General features: G+C 32.2%; 1 protein-coding gene across 1 annotated transcript; it reads left to right on the forward strand.

Moving 5' to 3' along the window:
* Positions 1-1466: 1466 nt before the first annotated feature.
* On the forward strand, positions 1467-15929 carry LOC306867639 (signal transducer and activator of transcription 1-alpha/beta-like). Its single transcript, XM_079413422.1, has 25 exons — positions 1467-1641; positions 2805-2949; positions 4076-4226; positions 4375-4470; positions 4666-4755; positions 4840-4918; positions 5230-5321; positions 5417-5568; positions 6514-6672; positions 6755-6847; positions 6949-7008; positions 7157-7180; positions 7259-7346; positions 7450-7491; positions 7927-8010; positions 8101-8199; positions 9378-9513; positions 9606-9661; positions 9777-9868; positions 11813-11952; positions 12146-12334; positions 12413-12488; positions 13575-13644; positions 13737-13769; positions 13849-15929. The coding sequence occupies exons 2-25, from the start codon at positions 2822-2824 to the stop codon at positions 13870-13872; spliced, it is 2253 nt and encodes a 750-aa protein (XP_079269548.1). The 5' UTR covers positions 1467-1641; positions 2805-2821; the 3' UTR covers positions 13873-15929.
* Positions 15930-18724: the final 2795 nt, after the last annotated feature.

Genomic DNA, 18724 nt, shown 5'->3' on the forward strand with positions numbered 1-18724 from the left:
TGGTCTAGTCAGGTTTCTATTGTAAATTTGGCTCTTTCATTTAGAAGGTGGGACTATTCCTCCATATTGCGCGTTGCAGTTTCTCCCATTCATAAGTATAGGAGTGAACTGTCTTTCTATAGTCATTGTTTTAAATAAAACACTTATTAAAAAAGATTAAATATTTTTATTTACCTGCATGCCATGTAATCATTAATCGACATCAAAGAAACCGTGAACATGCAAATGTGACTTAATTAGTGAAATATTTATTTTAATATCTCATGGGTACTTAAAGCAAATTTATTTGGTGAATAAGGTTAAGATGACAAAAAGTTTTGGAATGCCTGCATTACATGTATCTAAGAAATAACGTGAATATGTGCATTTTTAATGAGTTATAATTAATAATACATGGTTTAAAAAACCTACAGAGTGATAATTCAAATAAAAATGAATGTGTTCATCATGCAATGTTGAAACCCTTCTTAAACCTGAAATTATTTTTGTAAATCCAGTGGTCTATTCCTGTTGCCACCTGACTAATGACTGATCTTTGTGTGAATGTATATATACATATAATATGTATATAATCTGTAGGCTATTTTAGAAAGGAAAATTTAAAAGATGAAAAATAGAAATTAGGGAGAATCAGTGAATTATTAATAATTTATTGCTATTGTGTGAATAATATGTAATTATGTGATCCAAATAACTGTAGTCTGATTATTTTAAAATGTAATTTACTCTAATTACAAGTACTTAATTTTTGGAATCTGATTACATAATTTTACAATCTGATTACAAAAAATTACTACCCAGCTCTGTATATATATATATATATATATATATATATATATATATATATATATATATATATGTGTGTGTGTGTGTGTGTTTATGCTACATAAAAAATACAGTGCAACTAACCATATATCGTGCATAGTTAGGACAGCAAATAAATTTAAAAACATAAAAAAGTATTTATTTATTTGCCGTCCTAAATATACAAGATAGTTGCACTTTATTTTTTTTATGTAGTATATATAATAAAATAAAATACAAACAAAATAACCAAACAAAAATGCTTGCCAATATTTAAAAGGCAGGACCAAATGCATTACTTGCAATAATACACACACTGCAATCAACAAGTCAGACTTTCCAGTTGGAAAATAATGCTTCACCTTAATTGACCCCATATCCACATGTATTAGGCCTATCACTTATGCCATCATTTTACGCTGAAAACAAATTAGTTTCTTATAAAAAAAAAAAAAGAGATCATAACATGCATTTCTCCCACCGTTTTTACGCGGTGTTGAAATAAGCACCTTTCTCTGGTGTACTACGCAGTTTCAGTTTCTTATAAATCACGTGGGCTGCGCTACAACTTCTGGTCCAAAATTCCACCTTGCGTCATAAACGGCGCCCAGACGCGCTGATTGGCTAGTGCACACGTAACAACACAATGTGGCTCGCTGATTGGTTCACCCAGCTGTCGCTCAGACACGCACGCGCGCGCTCCTCACGTCGGACATCTACTGTAAAATAAATAACAAATCGACAATAACAGGGAACTGGCCTGTTCTTCCGCGTTATTCTGCTGCTTAAATATATCCTTGGATTCGTACTTTTACCGGATTCGGATAACGTTTGGGGGTGAGTAACGTTACCAAAATAGTCACTTTAATTTCCGCGTTCATTTTTTTTCTGCGTGAAATTTTCCAGGAAGTTTTGATTAATGCGTGATATTATCCTTATAAAGGATACATGTTATCATTAGATTTCACATGTTATTATTAACTAATTTTTACTAGTAAGAACGCAATGGATAAACATTAAAGGCCTTTATATAATAAGGTCATATGTAGACTCTTCTGCAGTTTACATGTGGCCCTTATGAATGCAGGCAAAACAATATCATGTGTTCATGAATTCTGTTATATCTAACAACAACAAAAGCATCGATCATTAGAGCATTATTATTATTATTGATTGATTCTGATTCAGACAGAAAGATCAAACTTGCTGAACAAGTTAAATAAATAATAATAGCCACCCACATGCACCCAGCTGTCTGAATGAAGAAACAGAGTAGACGTGTATTTATATAAAGACTTAAAATATATTTATACAAAAACAATAGCTCCAAATCCCACCCTACACACGTGTACGCACACGTACATTGTTTTTAAGCATTAAAAATAAAGATATATATTACGTACAGTACTGATGTTCAATAACAGCAATGGTTGTTTCTGCTTTAATGTTATGCGTTAATAAAATAAAAGGATCATATTTGGCTTGCAATGCAATTTAATGTTTACAAACATTCTGTTTTAATGTTAATAAGCATGCATATTCAAATTTCTGTTATTCTTATTTTTCTGGTTTTAATTATGTCTACTGTGAACTAAAACTATGGAAACGTTTTCATAACAATAATAATATAAAAATGACATTTTAAATATCTCGTTGTCTTAAAGCACAGAACACCCACATTCACTACAGACTTTGCCATGCAAGAAAAATGTGTGCATTTTTTAAATAATAATAAAAATTATTTACTTTACAGTTTTAAACAAAATGAGCTTTCTATGCAAAAAGTTTTTAGAAAACTTGTAAGTAGCTACTTGGTTAGAAAAACACACCACACACATGAAAAAAAAAAACCCTCAAGATGTCATGAGCCGTCCATTTGAGATAGAAATCTCATTATCTTGCATCTTGCAGAGAATTGAATGCTTTGCTCTGTTGAAATCTGCTTTTAATGTGATTTTTGTAAACTGTGGCCTGTACTTGTCATGTATTTGAACTCTCAGCCCACAGAGTTGCAGAAATGAGTCAGTGGTTGGAGCTTCAACAACTAGATTCAAAGTTTTTGGAACAGGTCGACCAACTGTACGATGACAGCTTTCCAATGGCCATCCGGCAGTACCTCAGCAGCTGGATAGAAAGCCACGACTGGTGCGGACCACCATTTTATATCTTTACAACTATGTCAAACACATAACCACAGCCTTTTGCAATTATAATAATGCTAAACTAAGCAACCTGTTGATTCTTAACAGTCTTTATTATGAAGTTCAAAAGTTAATATATTATTAAAATATGAAAATTGTAAGACATTTTTTAAATGTGCATTCATATTTTTTAAAGGTAACTGGGATATTAACATTATATAAGGTGCATATTTATAAGGTAAATAATATAAAACTAATTAAAATATGAAAATATTAATTCATATTTTTAAATGTAATTAGAATATTAATATTAACATGTTAAATAATATTTAAAAGTATTAATGAACACTTTTTAAGGCGCATAAATATTTCTAAAGGTAAATACAATTATTAATTAAAGTTCTTAATATTACTTTGTCAATTTTTATTCATTTTAATATTTTAATTATTACTAATGTGAAAATAAATTTAAATATTGTCATTAAAATATAAATTAATTCATATTTTAAAGGTGCAAAAATATGGTTAAAGGTAATTATAATAATAATAGTAAAACTGGAAAATATTAATTTAAATAATATTATTTGTTTTATTTTAATATTATTATAAATTATATTTGTATTATATTATATATTTTAATTATATTGTAAATTATATTTGTATTATTTTTTTAATTGTATTATATTTAATTATATTTTTACAGGTAAACATCTACATCATTACATGTACTCTTTACCAAAAAAGCAAAAGTACTGTTTATTGTACATAAGGCCTTTATGTTGAGATTACATGATGTTAATAAACAAACTTCAGATGAACTTACTTCAAATATGACATCTTCCAGAAAAACAGTATGTTCTGCACACAAATAACCTGCAGCAACGTCATGTAAATGGTTGTCCAGAGCTAGTGAGGGCAACAGAAAGGCAAATTCTGCTGTATTTGTCCAATAAGACATAAGAATCAGGTGCAACATAAACAAATAGTTAGCGCGATTCTTTCACTTCACTTTATCTCTTTAATAAAAGAGGCATTATGTTGGCACAAATATAGGAATTATGTTAAAAATAGAATTCAAACCAGTTTCAGCTTCATTTGGTGTGAATCATCTGTTCTTTGTTCTCTTAAAGGGACCATGTTGCTAATGTGGAGAACGAGTCTCTTGCCACCGTGAGGTTTCATGATCTTTTGACCCAGATGGATCACCAACACAGCCGCTTTGCGATGGAGAAAGACTTCCTGAACCAGCACAACATTCGCAAGATCAAGAGGAACTTGCAGGTGCCTGTCTGCAACTGGCTACACAATCATTTCCTTTTAGTATTTGTGTCGCAGCCTCAGAATCATTAGGCAATAATCAGATCAGAAAAAACAAGTTGCAACATGCAAACGATTGAGCTCCAGAGTTAACACAAACCATGTGTTTCAGACCCTCTTCCAAGACAATCCCGTTTCCATGGCGATGATCATCAGTAGGAACCTTAGCGAGGAAAGGAAGATTCTGGCCGCTGCCCAAGTGTCAGAGGTCAGGAATTAATAAACGACAATCACTGATTTCCAACACCAAACCGTGAATTTGAATATACCATTTAAACAACCACACACAATTTATCGCACATTCACATGACTTTCTTTTATCTGTAAAACACAAAAGGAGATATTACACAATATTCTTTCTCCACATAATGACATGAAGTTAGTAATTAGTATTTCGTTACAGAATCGAACCGAAAGCACCCAAAATGACATGATCGTGGAGAAACATCGAGAAATGGATGGAAGGGTGAAAGACATAAAGATGAAAGTACAGGTGATGTACACAAAAACTATCGCAATCTAGGTCTAATTCTCATAGAAAAGTTGCGTAAAACATATTTTTCAAATTTGCCTTCAGGACACAGAGCAGACTATCAAAAATCTAGAAGACCAGCAAGACGAATACGACTTCAAGAGCAAAACTCTACAAAGCAGAGGTAACAGGATTAAAAAAAAATGTATTTGTAGTCAAAAAACATCATATCATTAAATGAGTCACGTTACTGAAATTTCTGCTAAATTTATGTATTGCTTATTTTTCCACTTGCAAAAATGTAGCAATGGTAAGTGTAACTGCATCTTAGGTCAGAACTAGCTAATTAATCAAAAAGTACAGAAATTCAGTATTGCTTACTTTGCTCATGAAAATTCACCAAACAACGGTAAACATGACTGCACCTTTAGTCAGATCTAGCTATTTTTTTTTTTTTTTGACAAATACCGAAACTTGCTTTCATCTGTTCAATAGAGGAACTGAACGGGACCATTTCAAAGGAAGACCTGAACCGTGAGAGACTGACTATCCGTGCCATGTTTATGAAACTCGATGACACAAGAAAGGCGAGAACTTTGGTTATCCATTGCATAATGCTAATTGGTTAGCGAAGAGAAGCAGTTACTTTCAACCTTGTTTGTGTTTGTTTGTGTCACTGTAGAAAGTGATCAGTCAGATGTCAGAGGTGTTAAACAATTTGGATCCGGTGGTCTTTGAGCTAATCTCAACAGAACTGGCCGAATGGAGGCGCCGTCAACAGATGGCTTGCATCGGTGGACTAACCAATGTCTGCTTGGACCAGCTGCAGAACTGGTAACAAACACGAACCATACTTTTTTTTATTTGAGTAGTAACACTAGCAATACATACATTTTTTTTTGTGTTTGTAAAATAGCCCATGATTCTCTGGAAAACAAAGCCAGAATATAACTTATGTCATGTCATGACAACCAATTTTAATAGTTTCAAATACTGTCAAAGCTAATTGGTATTGTTCATAATTATATTTTAATTCTGAATTTTGACTGTACAATATGTATTTTTATTCATTTTTTCATACAGATGATTGCGATGGTTTACATATTTCTAGCAAAATCTAGTCTTTTCTAAAGGAATCCACACAATCTGGAATTTTGAAAGATTTTGAAGTTAGAAAGCTGCTTTGTTCTGTTTTGATATACCTTTTTTGCTTGCAAAATATTGACTATGTAAATAGTTATAATTTCACTACACTGTTAACATTGGGCCTTTTCTACTTGCGAAATTTTACGGAAATATTGACAGTATATAAATATTTTCACAGTATTTAAATATTGATAATTTTGCTAGACTATTGACTGTAGATTGTTTTGTGTTTTTGCGAAATTTCACAGAAATATTGACGATATTAATTATATTGACAGTATATAAATATAGATAATTTCGATACACTAATGACAAAAGACAATGGATTGTTTACCGACCCTTTCTGCTTGCAAAATTGAACAGAAATATAGTAAATTCATACCTGCAAAATTTGGGGGAAATATTTATAATTTTAAATATATTGATTGACAGTACCTAAATATAGCTAATTTTGTAACACCATTGACAATGGACTTTTTTGCGTATCAATTTTTTTTCTGCTTGCAAAACTTCCCAATAGTAAATATTTTGACAGTATATAAATATTGATAATTTTCCTAAATCACACTCTTAGGTTCTACAAAATCACGTTTAAATCATATATTTGTGTGTTGTGTTTGTTTTCCCCCTCAGGTTTACTTCTCTAGGAGAATCTCTGCTTCAGCTCAGGCAGCAGCTCAAGAAACTTCTGGAGCTGGAGCAGAAGTTGATATATGAGAAGGATCCCATCACCTTCAGCAAAAGCACTCTGGAAGACAGGATCATGTTGAACCTCAAAAATCTCATCTCGAAGTAAGAAACCTACTTTGCTTGATACACCACTGCTGAAAGGCGTCACTGACAATGAATCATTTTCATTTGCGTGTTTTTTCAGCTCCTTGGTAGTCGAGCGACAGCCATGCATGCCAACCCAACTGCAAAGACCTTTGGTGCTGAAGACGGGTGTTCTGTTCACCCTCAAATTGCGGTAACTGTAAACACACAGCAGATGATTCGCATTTCTCTGGAATTAAAGGCCGGATAATGTTCATTTGATGAATGATGAATAACATAATTTCTGTGCTCCAGGCTGCTCATAAAACTGCAGGAATTCAACCACACTGTTCGGGTGAAGGTGCAATTCGACAAGTAAGTGTTGTACATACTCCGACTCGTTTAATAAAATAGTTTATTTTTACATTACTAAAGATTCACTCATCTGGTTAGCATACATTCAGAAAAACACACTGAAGATGCATTTCATTGTGTTAACATTGTGTCTCTTTTCACCTTTCAGGGATATCGTTGAGAAACGGAAAGGGTGTGTCCTACACTGTTTTAAAGGTACAGTTACCCTAAAAATGAAAATTCCACTTACATATTAATGCTCCTGTTTTAGGTTTCGCATGTTTAACATCTTGGGAACGGCCATGAAGGTGATGAACATGGAGGAATCCAATGGGATGGCAGCAGAATTCCGTCATCTGGTAAAATGAAAAGAAAAATAGCAAATTATAGTGAAGCTCCAGTTCAAAATCATAATTTAGTCAAATAGTAAGTAACGGTAACAAAATTCTTTTTACTTCCCAGCAACTGAAAGAGAAGAAAGTTACCGGAAACAGAACAAGTGAGGTGAATTCAAAATGTTTTTGAAAAAATCTCTTCTGCTCACCAAGGCTGACTTTTTTGATAAAAAATACAGTAAAAAACTGTAATATTGTGAAATATTATTACAATTTGAAATAAGTATTTTCTATTTGAATATTGTAAAATGTAATTCATTCCTGTGATGCAAAGCTGAATTTTCAGCATCATTACTCCATCATGACTTTCTTATGTGGAAAAAAAACCCTCTGGAAATCACATAAACGTAGTCCATAACTTGCGTTCAGTTTTCCTAGTCTTCTGAAGTCATATAATCATCTTGTGTAAGAAACAAGCAGCAATGCAATTCCCTCTTTATTTAGCTCTTCTTCACTTTTGAACTTCTGCATAGTCGAGCTTTAAACTTGGTAGAACAACACAAACTGTCATTTTTGGCTAAATTCTTTCTTAAACATTCGTCAGGGCCCTCTGATCGTCACGGAGGAACTTCACTCCATCACCTTTGAGGCTGAGCTCTGCTGGTCTGGATTGGTCATGAACTTTGAGGTCAGAAGATCCTTCAGAACAAGCGAGTTTAAAAACAAACAGCACCAAATCATGATCATCATCCACTTTCTTGTCTCTCTCCATCTTCAGACTACATCTCTGCCCATAGTCGTGATCTCCAACGTCAGTCAGCTACCCAGTGGATGGGCCTCCATCATGTGGTACAACATGCTGACTTCTGAGCCAAAGGTAAGTCCTCTTCAACCCTAGTGTTACTTACGTAACATGGCTGAAAATTACACTAAAATTCAACTTAAAAGATATATTTGATTATAAACTTTAAAAATTAGAAAGGTTGTCTTGGCAAATAATTGACAGATTTAAGATGAAGCACAAAATGTACTAACTGGAAATCAAATAAAACTGTTTTTAAAACATTTCTATTTAGGTTTAATAAATTTTATTACAGTTTTAAAAGTAAAGTACTAAAATTGCTAACTGGGAAAAAAAGCTTAATTAAAACAAAAATAAATTAAGCCTAAGTAGTAATATTTAAAAATAACAAAAATAAAATAGTAATTTTATGTGCTTTTGTCATTTTTATTTTTTTAAGAATTTTACTCAAATAAAAAATTAAGTATAAATATTACATAAAAAATACATGAAACTGAAATAATTTTAAGTTGAAACACTAAAATTACTAACTTGAAAAAGTAAAACTGAACTAAAACTAAATAAATTAAACCTAAATAAACAAGTTTAAAGTAAAGCACTAAAAATTACGAACTGTGTGGGAAAAAAACCTGAACTAAAACAAAAATAAATTAAACCAAAATAGTAATATTTTAAATAATAATAAAAATAATGATGCATAAATAAAATAAAAAAATGACAAAAGCACATAGAAACTAATTATTTGACCAAAATGACTATGGAGATGTAAATATTAGAAGAAAAACAAACTAAATTATAAATTAGATATGGCAAATAACGGAAATAAACAAATGAAACCTAAATAGAAATGTTTTGAAAATAACAAATATTAATAAATATGAATAAAATAAAATAACACAATTTCTAAAAATGTTATGAAATAAACTAAAAGATATAAATATTAGATAAAAAAAAACTTGGAAGTGTTGCCTCGGCAAACACCAGAAAAAATATGTTTAAGTTGAATAATAAAATTGTTAAAAACTAAAACTAAAATAGAAATATTTGAAAAAGAACAAGAACTAATAAAAACGACAAAAGCACATTTAACAATCTGAAAAAAAAAGTGAAAATATAAAAATAAAAGAAAAGTTCAAAAGTACGTCCTCTTCAACACTAATGGTTAAGTAATGGATGTAAGCTCTACATGCATCACAAAATTGATTTCTGGAAGCTCCAGAAATCTCAATTTTCTGTGATCGTTTCGTCTCCAGAACCTTTCGTTCTTCGTGACTCCTCCTTCAGCCACGTGGGGGCATCTAGCGGAGGTGCTGAGCTGGCAGTTCTCCTCCATCACCAAAAGGGGTCTTAATCAAGAACAGTTAAGCATGCTGGGTACCAAACTCCTTGGTAAGTACAATACACTTACTTCACACTGAGCGCGACTAATTCTCTTGGAACAGATGAACTAAATACACAAGCATTCAAACTTGGGCCAACAGGACCTAAAGCGGTGATGGATCCTGAAGCTCAGATTCCTTGGAATAAATTCTGCAAGGTTGGCCTATACAAGATTTTTTACTTTACTGATCAGTTTAAATATTAAGTCAAAATTTCCAAGTTCCTGCTGTTCTTTTAGAAGTGATTAGATTTGAGACTTGTGTTTGATGTAGTCTGGCAGTGAAAAGAACTTCACCTTCTGGCTGTGGATTGAAGGAATTTTGGACTTAATAAAGAGACACCTGCTGAGTCTGTGGGACGATGGGTAAGAAACCAGATGTTTGAATTATGAAAATCCAGCTAGGAACAACATCTTATATGGTTCTAGCTGGTCTAGATGGTTGATCACTTGGACCATCTTGGTCTGTCTGACCATTTTGAACAGCTGCCATTTCAAATACCAGGGTTATTAAAAACATTTTTTGTAAGTTTAATAAGTTTAAACTAAAAAAAACTTTAGTAGGCCACTTTTACTAACTAAAATAGTACTGTCAGATTTTTACTAAAGACGCGTAGTGAAGAATTAGTGCTGAAAAGGCATGGACAGAGTTGTTTTTGCACCTGACCTTATTGAATATGCATTTGTAGTTGCAAAAATTTTATTTAAATTTAAAAAATATTCAAAAATGTATGGGAGTATTCAAATGAATCACGCAACGAGATTTACTAATGTTAAATTACTGCTATTTGCGCCATTATTTAACGCCCCAAGAAAGCATATCTTAAACTGTTTTACGCTTGAAAAAATTAGTAATGTTGCCTTGGCAAATAACTGAAATAAGTAAGTTCAAGCGCTAAAATTACTAAAACTAAAACTGAAGTAAAAATAAATTAAGCTTAAGTAGTTATATCTAAAAAGAACAAAAACAAATACAACTGACAAAAGCATAAAACAAAATTACTGAAAATAAAAACAAATTCTAAATGTTAATAAAAACTTTTATCAAACACAATTTAAGTAAATAATAAATAACACAATTGACAGAATCTGTGGCAATTTTTCATTACCATAGGAAAAAGTTAAATATTAAATATATAAACATTTTTAAATTTGGTTGTGTCTAAAGTTTTAAAGTGTAAAATGATGCCAAAAATGGTGTTTATGGGTCAATATCACCATACAGTGCCTTTCAACCCTCACAATACTCAAAAATGTAGGTTTTTATTTCCCATTCGCTTTGTCATGTCATAAATAGTAGACACTCAAGTACTATAGAAACGTATTAGCTGAGCTCCCACACATTTTTTAGATAATTATAGGCCATTATTCGAAGCATAAACCATAAGATATGTTCTTCCTGTCATGGACATATACATTACTGTTAAATATGTTTTCATTGCAAAATTAAGATGCAAATGATATTTTCTGAAAAGTATGACGGCCCTTTCCTAAACAGGGTTATTAAAAAAATACATTTTTGGAACGACAGGGTGGACATTTTGAGTTTTAATTAGTATATTAGCTTACAACAAACTGTGGCTAGCTAAATATTTAGTCTGGTTGTTGAAGAGAATTTGGTATATTTAAACTTACATATTTTGAAAATACTGTATTCGAATCACTTCTGGCATATTTTATGCCGACAGGGTGGACATGTCAAGCTTTGGCAAAGCAAGTGAGCAAACTCATACGAAAAGTCATGGACAAACTAAATAGCTTTTTTTTTTAATACCAAATGATCAATACATTCAAATTGAGTAATCTCTTATTTAACAAAATATTACTAGGATAATTTCTTTTTAATTTTATGATTTGACATTGTTCTACAATCATTCAAATTTAATGAGCAGTGCATGGGACAAAACTAAAAAAAATCTAAAGAGCCAAGTAATGCTTTTGTTATGAATATAAAAACTTAGCTTAATATAACAATGTATCTAAAGAGCCAAGTAATGCTTTTGTTATGAATATAAAAACTTAGCTTAATATAACAATGTAACTAAAGAGCCAAGTAATGCTTTTGTTATGAATATAAAAACTTAGCTTAATATAACAATGTAACTAAAGAGCCAAGTAATGCTTTTGTTATGAATATAAAAACTTAGCTTAATATAACACACCCTTTCATAGTCATTTTTATGTTAAGTTATCATGGCAAATGAGTTATTTATGTACAGGACACCAAAAGGCACCCTACAGTGATATTGACCCTCATAGTAATAGACTTGCACAATGGAATTCTGCTTTAACCCTGTCTATCTCTCGCAGCGGTATAATGGGCTTTGTGACCAAGGACCGAACTAAAGCTCTGCTACATGACAAAGCTCCCGGGACATTTCTGTTGCGCTTCAGCGAGAGCAACCGCGATGGAGCCATCACGTTCAGCTGGGTTGAACACGACGCAAACGGTGAGACGTTCCTTCAATATGACACACTGTGGAACAATAAAGGACTAAATAAAACAAATGTATCTGGTCTTTATCAAAACGATAAAAAAGCTCATTTGTATTTGGATGTGTTTTTTTTTAACTTTGCCTTCAAATCAAATCTGTTTTGCAAATTTAATGCTCACTACTTAGTTATGGTGCTGTGTTTGTTCAGAAGAGCCACAGATTCGCTCCGTGGAGCCCTACACGAAGAAGGAACTCTCTGCAGTCTCACTTCCTGACATCATTCGTAATTATCGCGTGATGGCGGCTGATAACGTCCCAGAAAACCCTCTGCGCTTCCTATATCCCAATATACCCAAAGACGAGGCCTTCAAAAAATACTACTCCAAACCTACCGACAGTAAGAAACACACAGTTGTGAACTATGTGAAATATGAATAAATGTATATATACAAAAGATATCCTTTTGTTTATCCAGAGCAAGAACCAATGGATGTGGATAAGTCGTCACATGAGGGATACATCAGCACCACTCTCATCTCCATCTCTGAGATGTAAGTCAGTGTTAACTCTCTGATGCTGCTTGCATAGTGGTCAAATGAATATTCTATATTTTAGGTTGATGTTTTTATTTAATATTTTGTATTTTTAGCACATTTTATGGGATTAAATTATATTTATGGAATAGTTATGATCCATTTATTACCTGTATAGACCTGGGGCAGACTTACGTTTGGTCTCGGTTTAAAGAAGAAACCTGTCAGATTATTGCTAAAGTGAAAAAATTGTGAAAGTAAAAAAAATTAAGAACTTTATTATGAAAAATTTACAAAATACAATTTTTTATATTTTATGTGAAATATATATATTTTCCAAAATATGTTTTACTCTAAAACTGCATGAAAATCAATGCCATAAACTTTGAGGTTGATATCACAAAAAATTAGCTTTCAGTAAGATTTTGTTTGGGTGTAGTACCAAAGGTTTCCACTAGATGAAATTGCTTCCCATTCATTTCCAATGTGGTAATTTTTTGACTGCAAACAGTATAATGGTGTGTGCAGACAAAGCAATTGTCACTCGTGGGATGTTTTTTGCATCACTCGCGCAAATAAAAACATCACGCGTGCTCTCCTCCATTTTCTGGTACAATCAGACGTGTCAAACAAGACGTGTTAAAATCTTTGCTGATTGGCTTATGCAACAACGCATTATGCATATTTACCGCTCAAGTTGTAATGTTTTAATTTGTACAAAAGGTGCGATTGAGACAAATATTGTGTTCGCGGCAATCGCGTCAGCCAATTTGTCTCACTCTCATCGCCTGGCGCGACTGTGTCTATTTGCATCAACATTGTATGTAATCTGCTAGCGCAAATACTTAAATTGACCATAAATTTGACTGCTTTTTTCAGGACCGTTTAACCTTTTCGAATCATGCCCATGTGAATTTTTTTTTTTTTGTGTGTGTTCACATAGCAAGCGCAAAAACGTTTGCCAAATTTTGAACCATTCTGATTAAGTAAAAAAAAAAAAAGCAAACTGCACATAAAATGAATCCCTTAGATTCATTTTAAAATGTAATTTCTCTGCTACAAACAGGACTGCAAAAATAACTGCTTTTAAATACTTAATTTTAGGCAGCCACAAGACTATAACGACACACTCATGCCAATGTCGCCCGAGGTTTACGGCGAGCTGGAGCGCATGGTATGAAAAATGATAATTATACATTTACAATATAATTTAAAGAAATACTTAAAATATTAACAGCACTTATTCTCCATTTCTCTTTATTTTAGAACCGATATGTCACTGATTCGTTAAAGTTTGAGGTAGAGTACTATTATTCCTATGTATATATAAATATAAAATTTAAATGGATTCTGATACTGTTTTTTTTTTTTTTCACAGCCCTCAGACTTAAGTCTCTCGTAAGTGACCTGAAAGGACAGATGATGCAGAAAAAATAGAAATGTTTCCTTGATTCTGTGTTTTTTCTGTAATAACGCAAATGAAAGAGGAATATATAGTCGAGGTATAGCCATTGGGTTTAGTTGTCCTCTCTTTTTCATTCAAACGTTATTTGAAAAACACTGTACAGGTTGTCAACTATAGCATAAAGACAACCAAACAGATCGAATTAACGCCTATAGTAATGCTACTGTTACCACAGCACTCATTCATAACTTTTTAAACAGTGGAAAGTTGTGGATGAATAGCACTTCGTTTAGTATAGCACTTCATTTTCTTAGATGCCAAGTAATAGAAATAGAGGGGAAAGTGAACAAAAAAGCTAGATGGATAAATTTCACAAAATCTAAATTTTCTGTAAAGAAAATTTAAACCTATTTTTAGGACTAATAAGATTAAAAAATTCTAATTTTAGAATTAGACAATTAAAATTCTATTCTAATTCTAAAACATTACATAAGCTCAGTATATGTCGTACTGCCTTGGATTTTTGTATTCAAATAAGAATAAATTATTGTAGTACAGGAATTTAACCGTAATAACAAAATTACTGTATTGCAGTTATAAAAATACATTATGAAAATAATTGGAATGAAAATAAACAAAAAAACAATGGTCCTCAACAAAAATGGTCATAAAATAGGTTTTCTTTTCTTTAAGCAAGTTTTAGATTCTTTCTTTATTAGTTTTAGAAGTGTTTTCTGTTTGGTTTTGGGATAAAACACCCCAAAGATTCATCCAGAAAGAACTTGACATGCAAGAGTTCAGGTCTGACTAAACATTTTAAGCTGTTGGTGTTACTTTCCTAACACCGTTTCTAAATATGTGAAAAAAAGACCAGTTTTCTTGAGATTTTCCTTAACTTGCTGGTGCTCTATTAGTTATTTTGACTTTATGTACTTTGTTGTCATTTCTCACTTTTTGCACTGGATTGTACTGCTGTGTTTAATTACAGAGCAATATTTGTTTTTGTCTTGTTTCTTTTGGACACGATAGAAAGTTATTACTGTGGGAATCCATCTTGTTTGGAATGAGTTAAATATCTTAACTGCACCTCAGAAACTTTCGGCACAGACCAACAATACGCAAACCCCTACATAGGCGAAAGAAAAGGTATCGTGTACGAACGTGTGAAAAACGTAGTTAAAAAACCATATAAACGTTAAAAACGTTTTAAAATTGCAAAAATATATACATTTGAGATAGTCATTGAATGGATATCAGTGTGATGCATGTACAGCTACAACATAAGAAAAATTTATATCAAAAGCTATGTATGTTCAAAGTCTTTATTGATTTAATCTAGTATTTCTTGTGTGGAATATATTGATCAACTTTCACATTAAATTCAAACAAATGTTGAACATCTACAGCATAGCATAGTTAAATAATAAAAGCAAATTAAAAGGAAATATCACAATAACAACAATGCAATACATTCATAGCCGTAATAAACAAATGCTGAAAAAATTCGTAACAGCCTTCTCCGCTAAAACAAGAAATTACACAATGCCACAAAAATGGACTAAAATGTGACAAGGAAAACGAATTAAGTTCAGTGACCTACTTTTGTTTGCACTGTTGAGTCTCTTGGTTGAGTTGCTTAAATTTTTTTCCAATAAATAACAAATTGTCCACAGTTAATCATGTACATCCACACACACACACACACACACATTACAAAACACATTTACAATACTTTAACAACAGTGTCCCTCTAGAAAATATTCACATAGTTGAGATCGACTTAGCTTTGGAGGTTTTTCAAGTATATGTGCGCCACTTTGTCGCCCTTACTGTATATTAGAACAATCAGTGTGCTTTTCTGCATACAACATGTGCTTATAGACATGAAACCAACCGTTTATGAAGATACTTCACCAAATTACACAACTGATGGGACGTTTAGACTGCATTTTGACCATAGCAGTCAGCGTTAGTTCCGGTGCCTTTTTGTTTGTTTATTTTCGACTTTCAATCTTGTAATTTCATCATGTACTGAGAATAAAACCGAAAATGAATTTTTTGCTTGGCTCGTTTTCCATATGATCGCTAAACTAAATCACACAACCAATCCATTTACACATCATGGATTTAAATATCTTGCAAAAGAACCACAGATGACACTGCAACCCAGTTGGATGTTACTTGTGTTGGTTTTCCACATAATAATAATTTCCATGATGCTTAAGTATTGAAAAACGTTCCTGTTCAAAAAAATACAGGAAGTTCCTGTAGTACATTGAGCAGGCAGGTAGGAAAACAGTCCTTTTGGTGCTTTAAATTAATTTTGTGGCACTTCACTAATGTTAATAAATGAGTATGAAATACAGGAAATTTTGTAGTACAAAGAACAAACAGGTGGAAAATGGTCTTTCTAGTATTTTTTAGTTTTGGTTACATTTTACAATGTTTTAATTTGTTAACATTAGACAGGTATCAAATACAGGAAATCTGTGAAGTACAATGAACGGGCAGGTACGAGGTTACCAAGGTTCCTCTTGGTGTTTTAAAGTATTTTTGGTAACACTTTACAAGAAGTTTCAAATTGTTAACATTAGTTAAGCAGATAAGTATCAAATACAGGGAATTCCTGTAGTACAATGAAAGTCAAAAATTGTCCTTCTAGGGCTTTAAAGTAATTTTAGTGACAGTTCACTAATGTTAACAACTGTATAAAGGTACTGAATACAGATAATTCTTGTAGAACAATGAACAGGCAGATAAGAAAATGGTCCTTCTAGTGCTTTAAAGTAATTACGGTGACACTTTACAATAGGTTTTGGTTAACATTAAGTATATAGGTATCAAATACAAGGAATTCTTGTAGTACGATGAACAGGCAGGTACGATTTTGTTCCTCTTAGTGCTTTAAAATAATTGTAAAGTAAGTAACACTTTACAATAAGTTTAAATTTGTTTACATTAGTTAGGCAGATGGCTATCAAATACAGGACATTCCTGTAGTACATTGAACAGGCAGGTATAAAAATGGCCTTCTGTAGTTTTAAAGTAATTTTGATGGCACTAAACTTATATAATTTACAATAAGTTTAAATTTGTTAACATAGGTATCAAATACAGGAAATTCTTGTAGTATAATGAACATACATGTGGAAAATGGTCCTTCTAGTGTAATTTCGGTAACACTTTACAACAAGTTTCAGTTAGTTAACATTAGGTAGATGTGCATCATGAATTAATCAATAATACTTTTACAACATTTATTAATCTTTGTTATTGTTAATTTCTACAGATACTAATTTTTAGTTCAATTTTAAATTAATAATATAAACCATTTTGAACAAGAATATATTTCTTAATTGCCTAGATTAATAAATTATGTTAATTATTAGTATGATACCTAAATTAAATAATGTTAACTAATTGTAAAATTTATTTAGGAAAAAAAACTTAATGTAAAGTGTTACTTTAATTTAATTAAAGATATTGAAAAGACAAATAAATAAATATAATACAAATAAAAAATAAATTAAAAAGTGCATTTTTTTGACAATCAAAGAACAGTGTCATTTGGAACTTTCACAACATGATACTGTTCTTCATGTTGATTTATAGCTAAATTAAGACTACATTACAGGATAATGAAAAGGGGTAAAATAATAAAGAATAAATAAATCAGAATGACACATCCCTCCCAACGCTACCTTCTCCAGTCAAGCTGCCTTTTCTTAGATATCTTTTCTTAAATATCTGTTTGACATCATTATGCATATATATATATATATATATATATATATATATATATATATATATATATATATATATATATATATATATATATATATACACACACTCACCTAAAGGATTATTAGGAACACCATACTAATACTGTGTTTGACCCCCTTTCGCCTTCAGAACTGCCTTAATTCTACGTGGCATTGATTCAACAAGGTGCTGAAAGCATTCTTTAGAAATGTTGGCCCATATTGATAGGATAGCATCTTGCAGTTGATGGAGATTTGTTGGATGCACATCCAGGGCACGAAGCTCCCGTTCCACCACATCCCAAAGATGCTCTATTGGGTTGAGATCTGGTGACTGTGGGGGCCATTTTAGTACAGTGAACTCGTTGTCATGTTCAAGAAACCAATTTGAAATGATTTGAGCTTTGTGACATGGTGCATTATCCTGCTGGAAGTAGCCATCAGAGGATGGGTACATGGTGGTCATAAAGGGATGGACATGGTCAGAAACAATGCTCAGGTAGGCCGTGGCATTTAAACGATGCCCAATTGGCACTAAGGGGCCTAAAGTGTGCCAAGAAAACATCCCCCACACCATTACACCACCACCACCAGCCTGCACAGTGGTAACAAGGCATGATGGATCCATGTTCTCATTCTGTTTACGCCAAATTCTGACCTCTAACATCAACAAGGCATTTTCGCCCACAGGACTGCCGCATACTGGATGTTTTTCCCTTTTCACACCATTCTTTGTAAACCCTAGAAATGGTTGTGCGTGAAAATCCCAGTAACTGAGCAGATTGTGAAATACTCAGACCGGCCCATCTGGCACCAACAACCATGCCACGCTCAAAATTGCTTAAATCACCTTTCTTTCCCATTCTGACATTCAGTTTGGAGTTCAGGAGATTGTCTTGACCAGGACCGCACCCCTAAATGCATTGAAGCAACTGCCATGTGATTGGTTGATTAGATAATTGTATTAATGAGAAATTGAACAGGTGTTCCTAATAATCCTTTAGGTGAGTGTATATATATATATATATATATATATATATATATATATATATATATATATATATATATACACACACACACATACATAC

This window comes from Barbus barbus (assembly GCF_936440315.1).
Source record: "Barbus barbus genome assembly, chromosome: 49".
Lineage (NCBI taxonomy): Eukaryota > Metazoa > Chordata > Actinopteri > Cypriniformes > Cyprinidae > Barbus > Barbus barbus.

Excerpts from the sequence above, each read along its gene's own strand:
- LOC306867639 (XM_079413422.1), top strand. The coding sequence starts at position 2,822 with ATGAGTCAGTGGTTGGAGCTTCAACAACTAGATTCAAAGTTTTTGGAA. Across the intron at positions 7,492-7,926 it reads CCGGAAACAGAACAAGTGAG|GGCCCTCTGATCGTCACGGA; the intron begins GTGAATTCAAAA and ends AACATTCGTCAG. Across the intron at positions 13,770-13,848 it reads CTGATTCGTTAAAGTTTGAG|CCCTCAGACTTAAGTCTCTC; the intron begins GTAGAGTACTAT and ends TTTTTTTCACAG.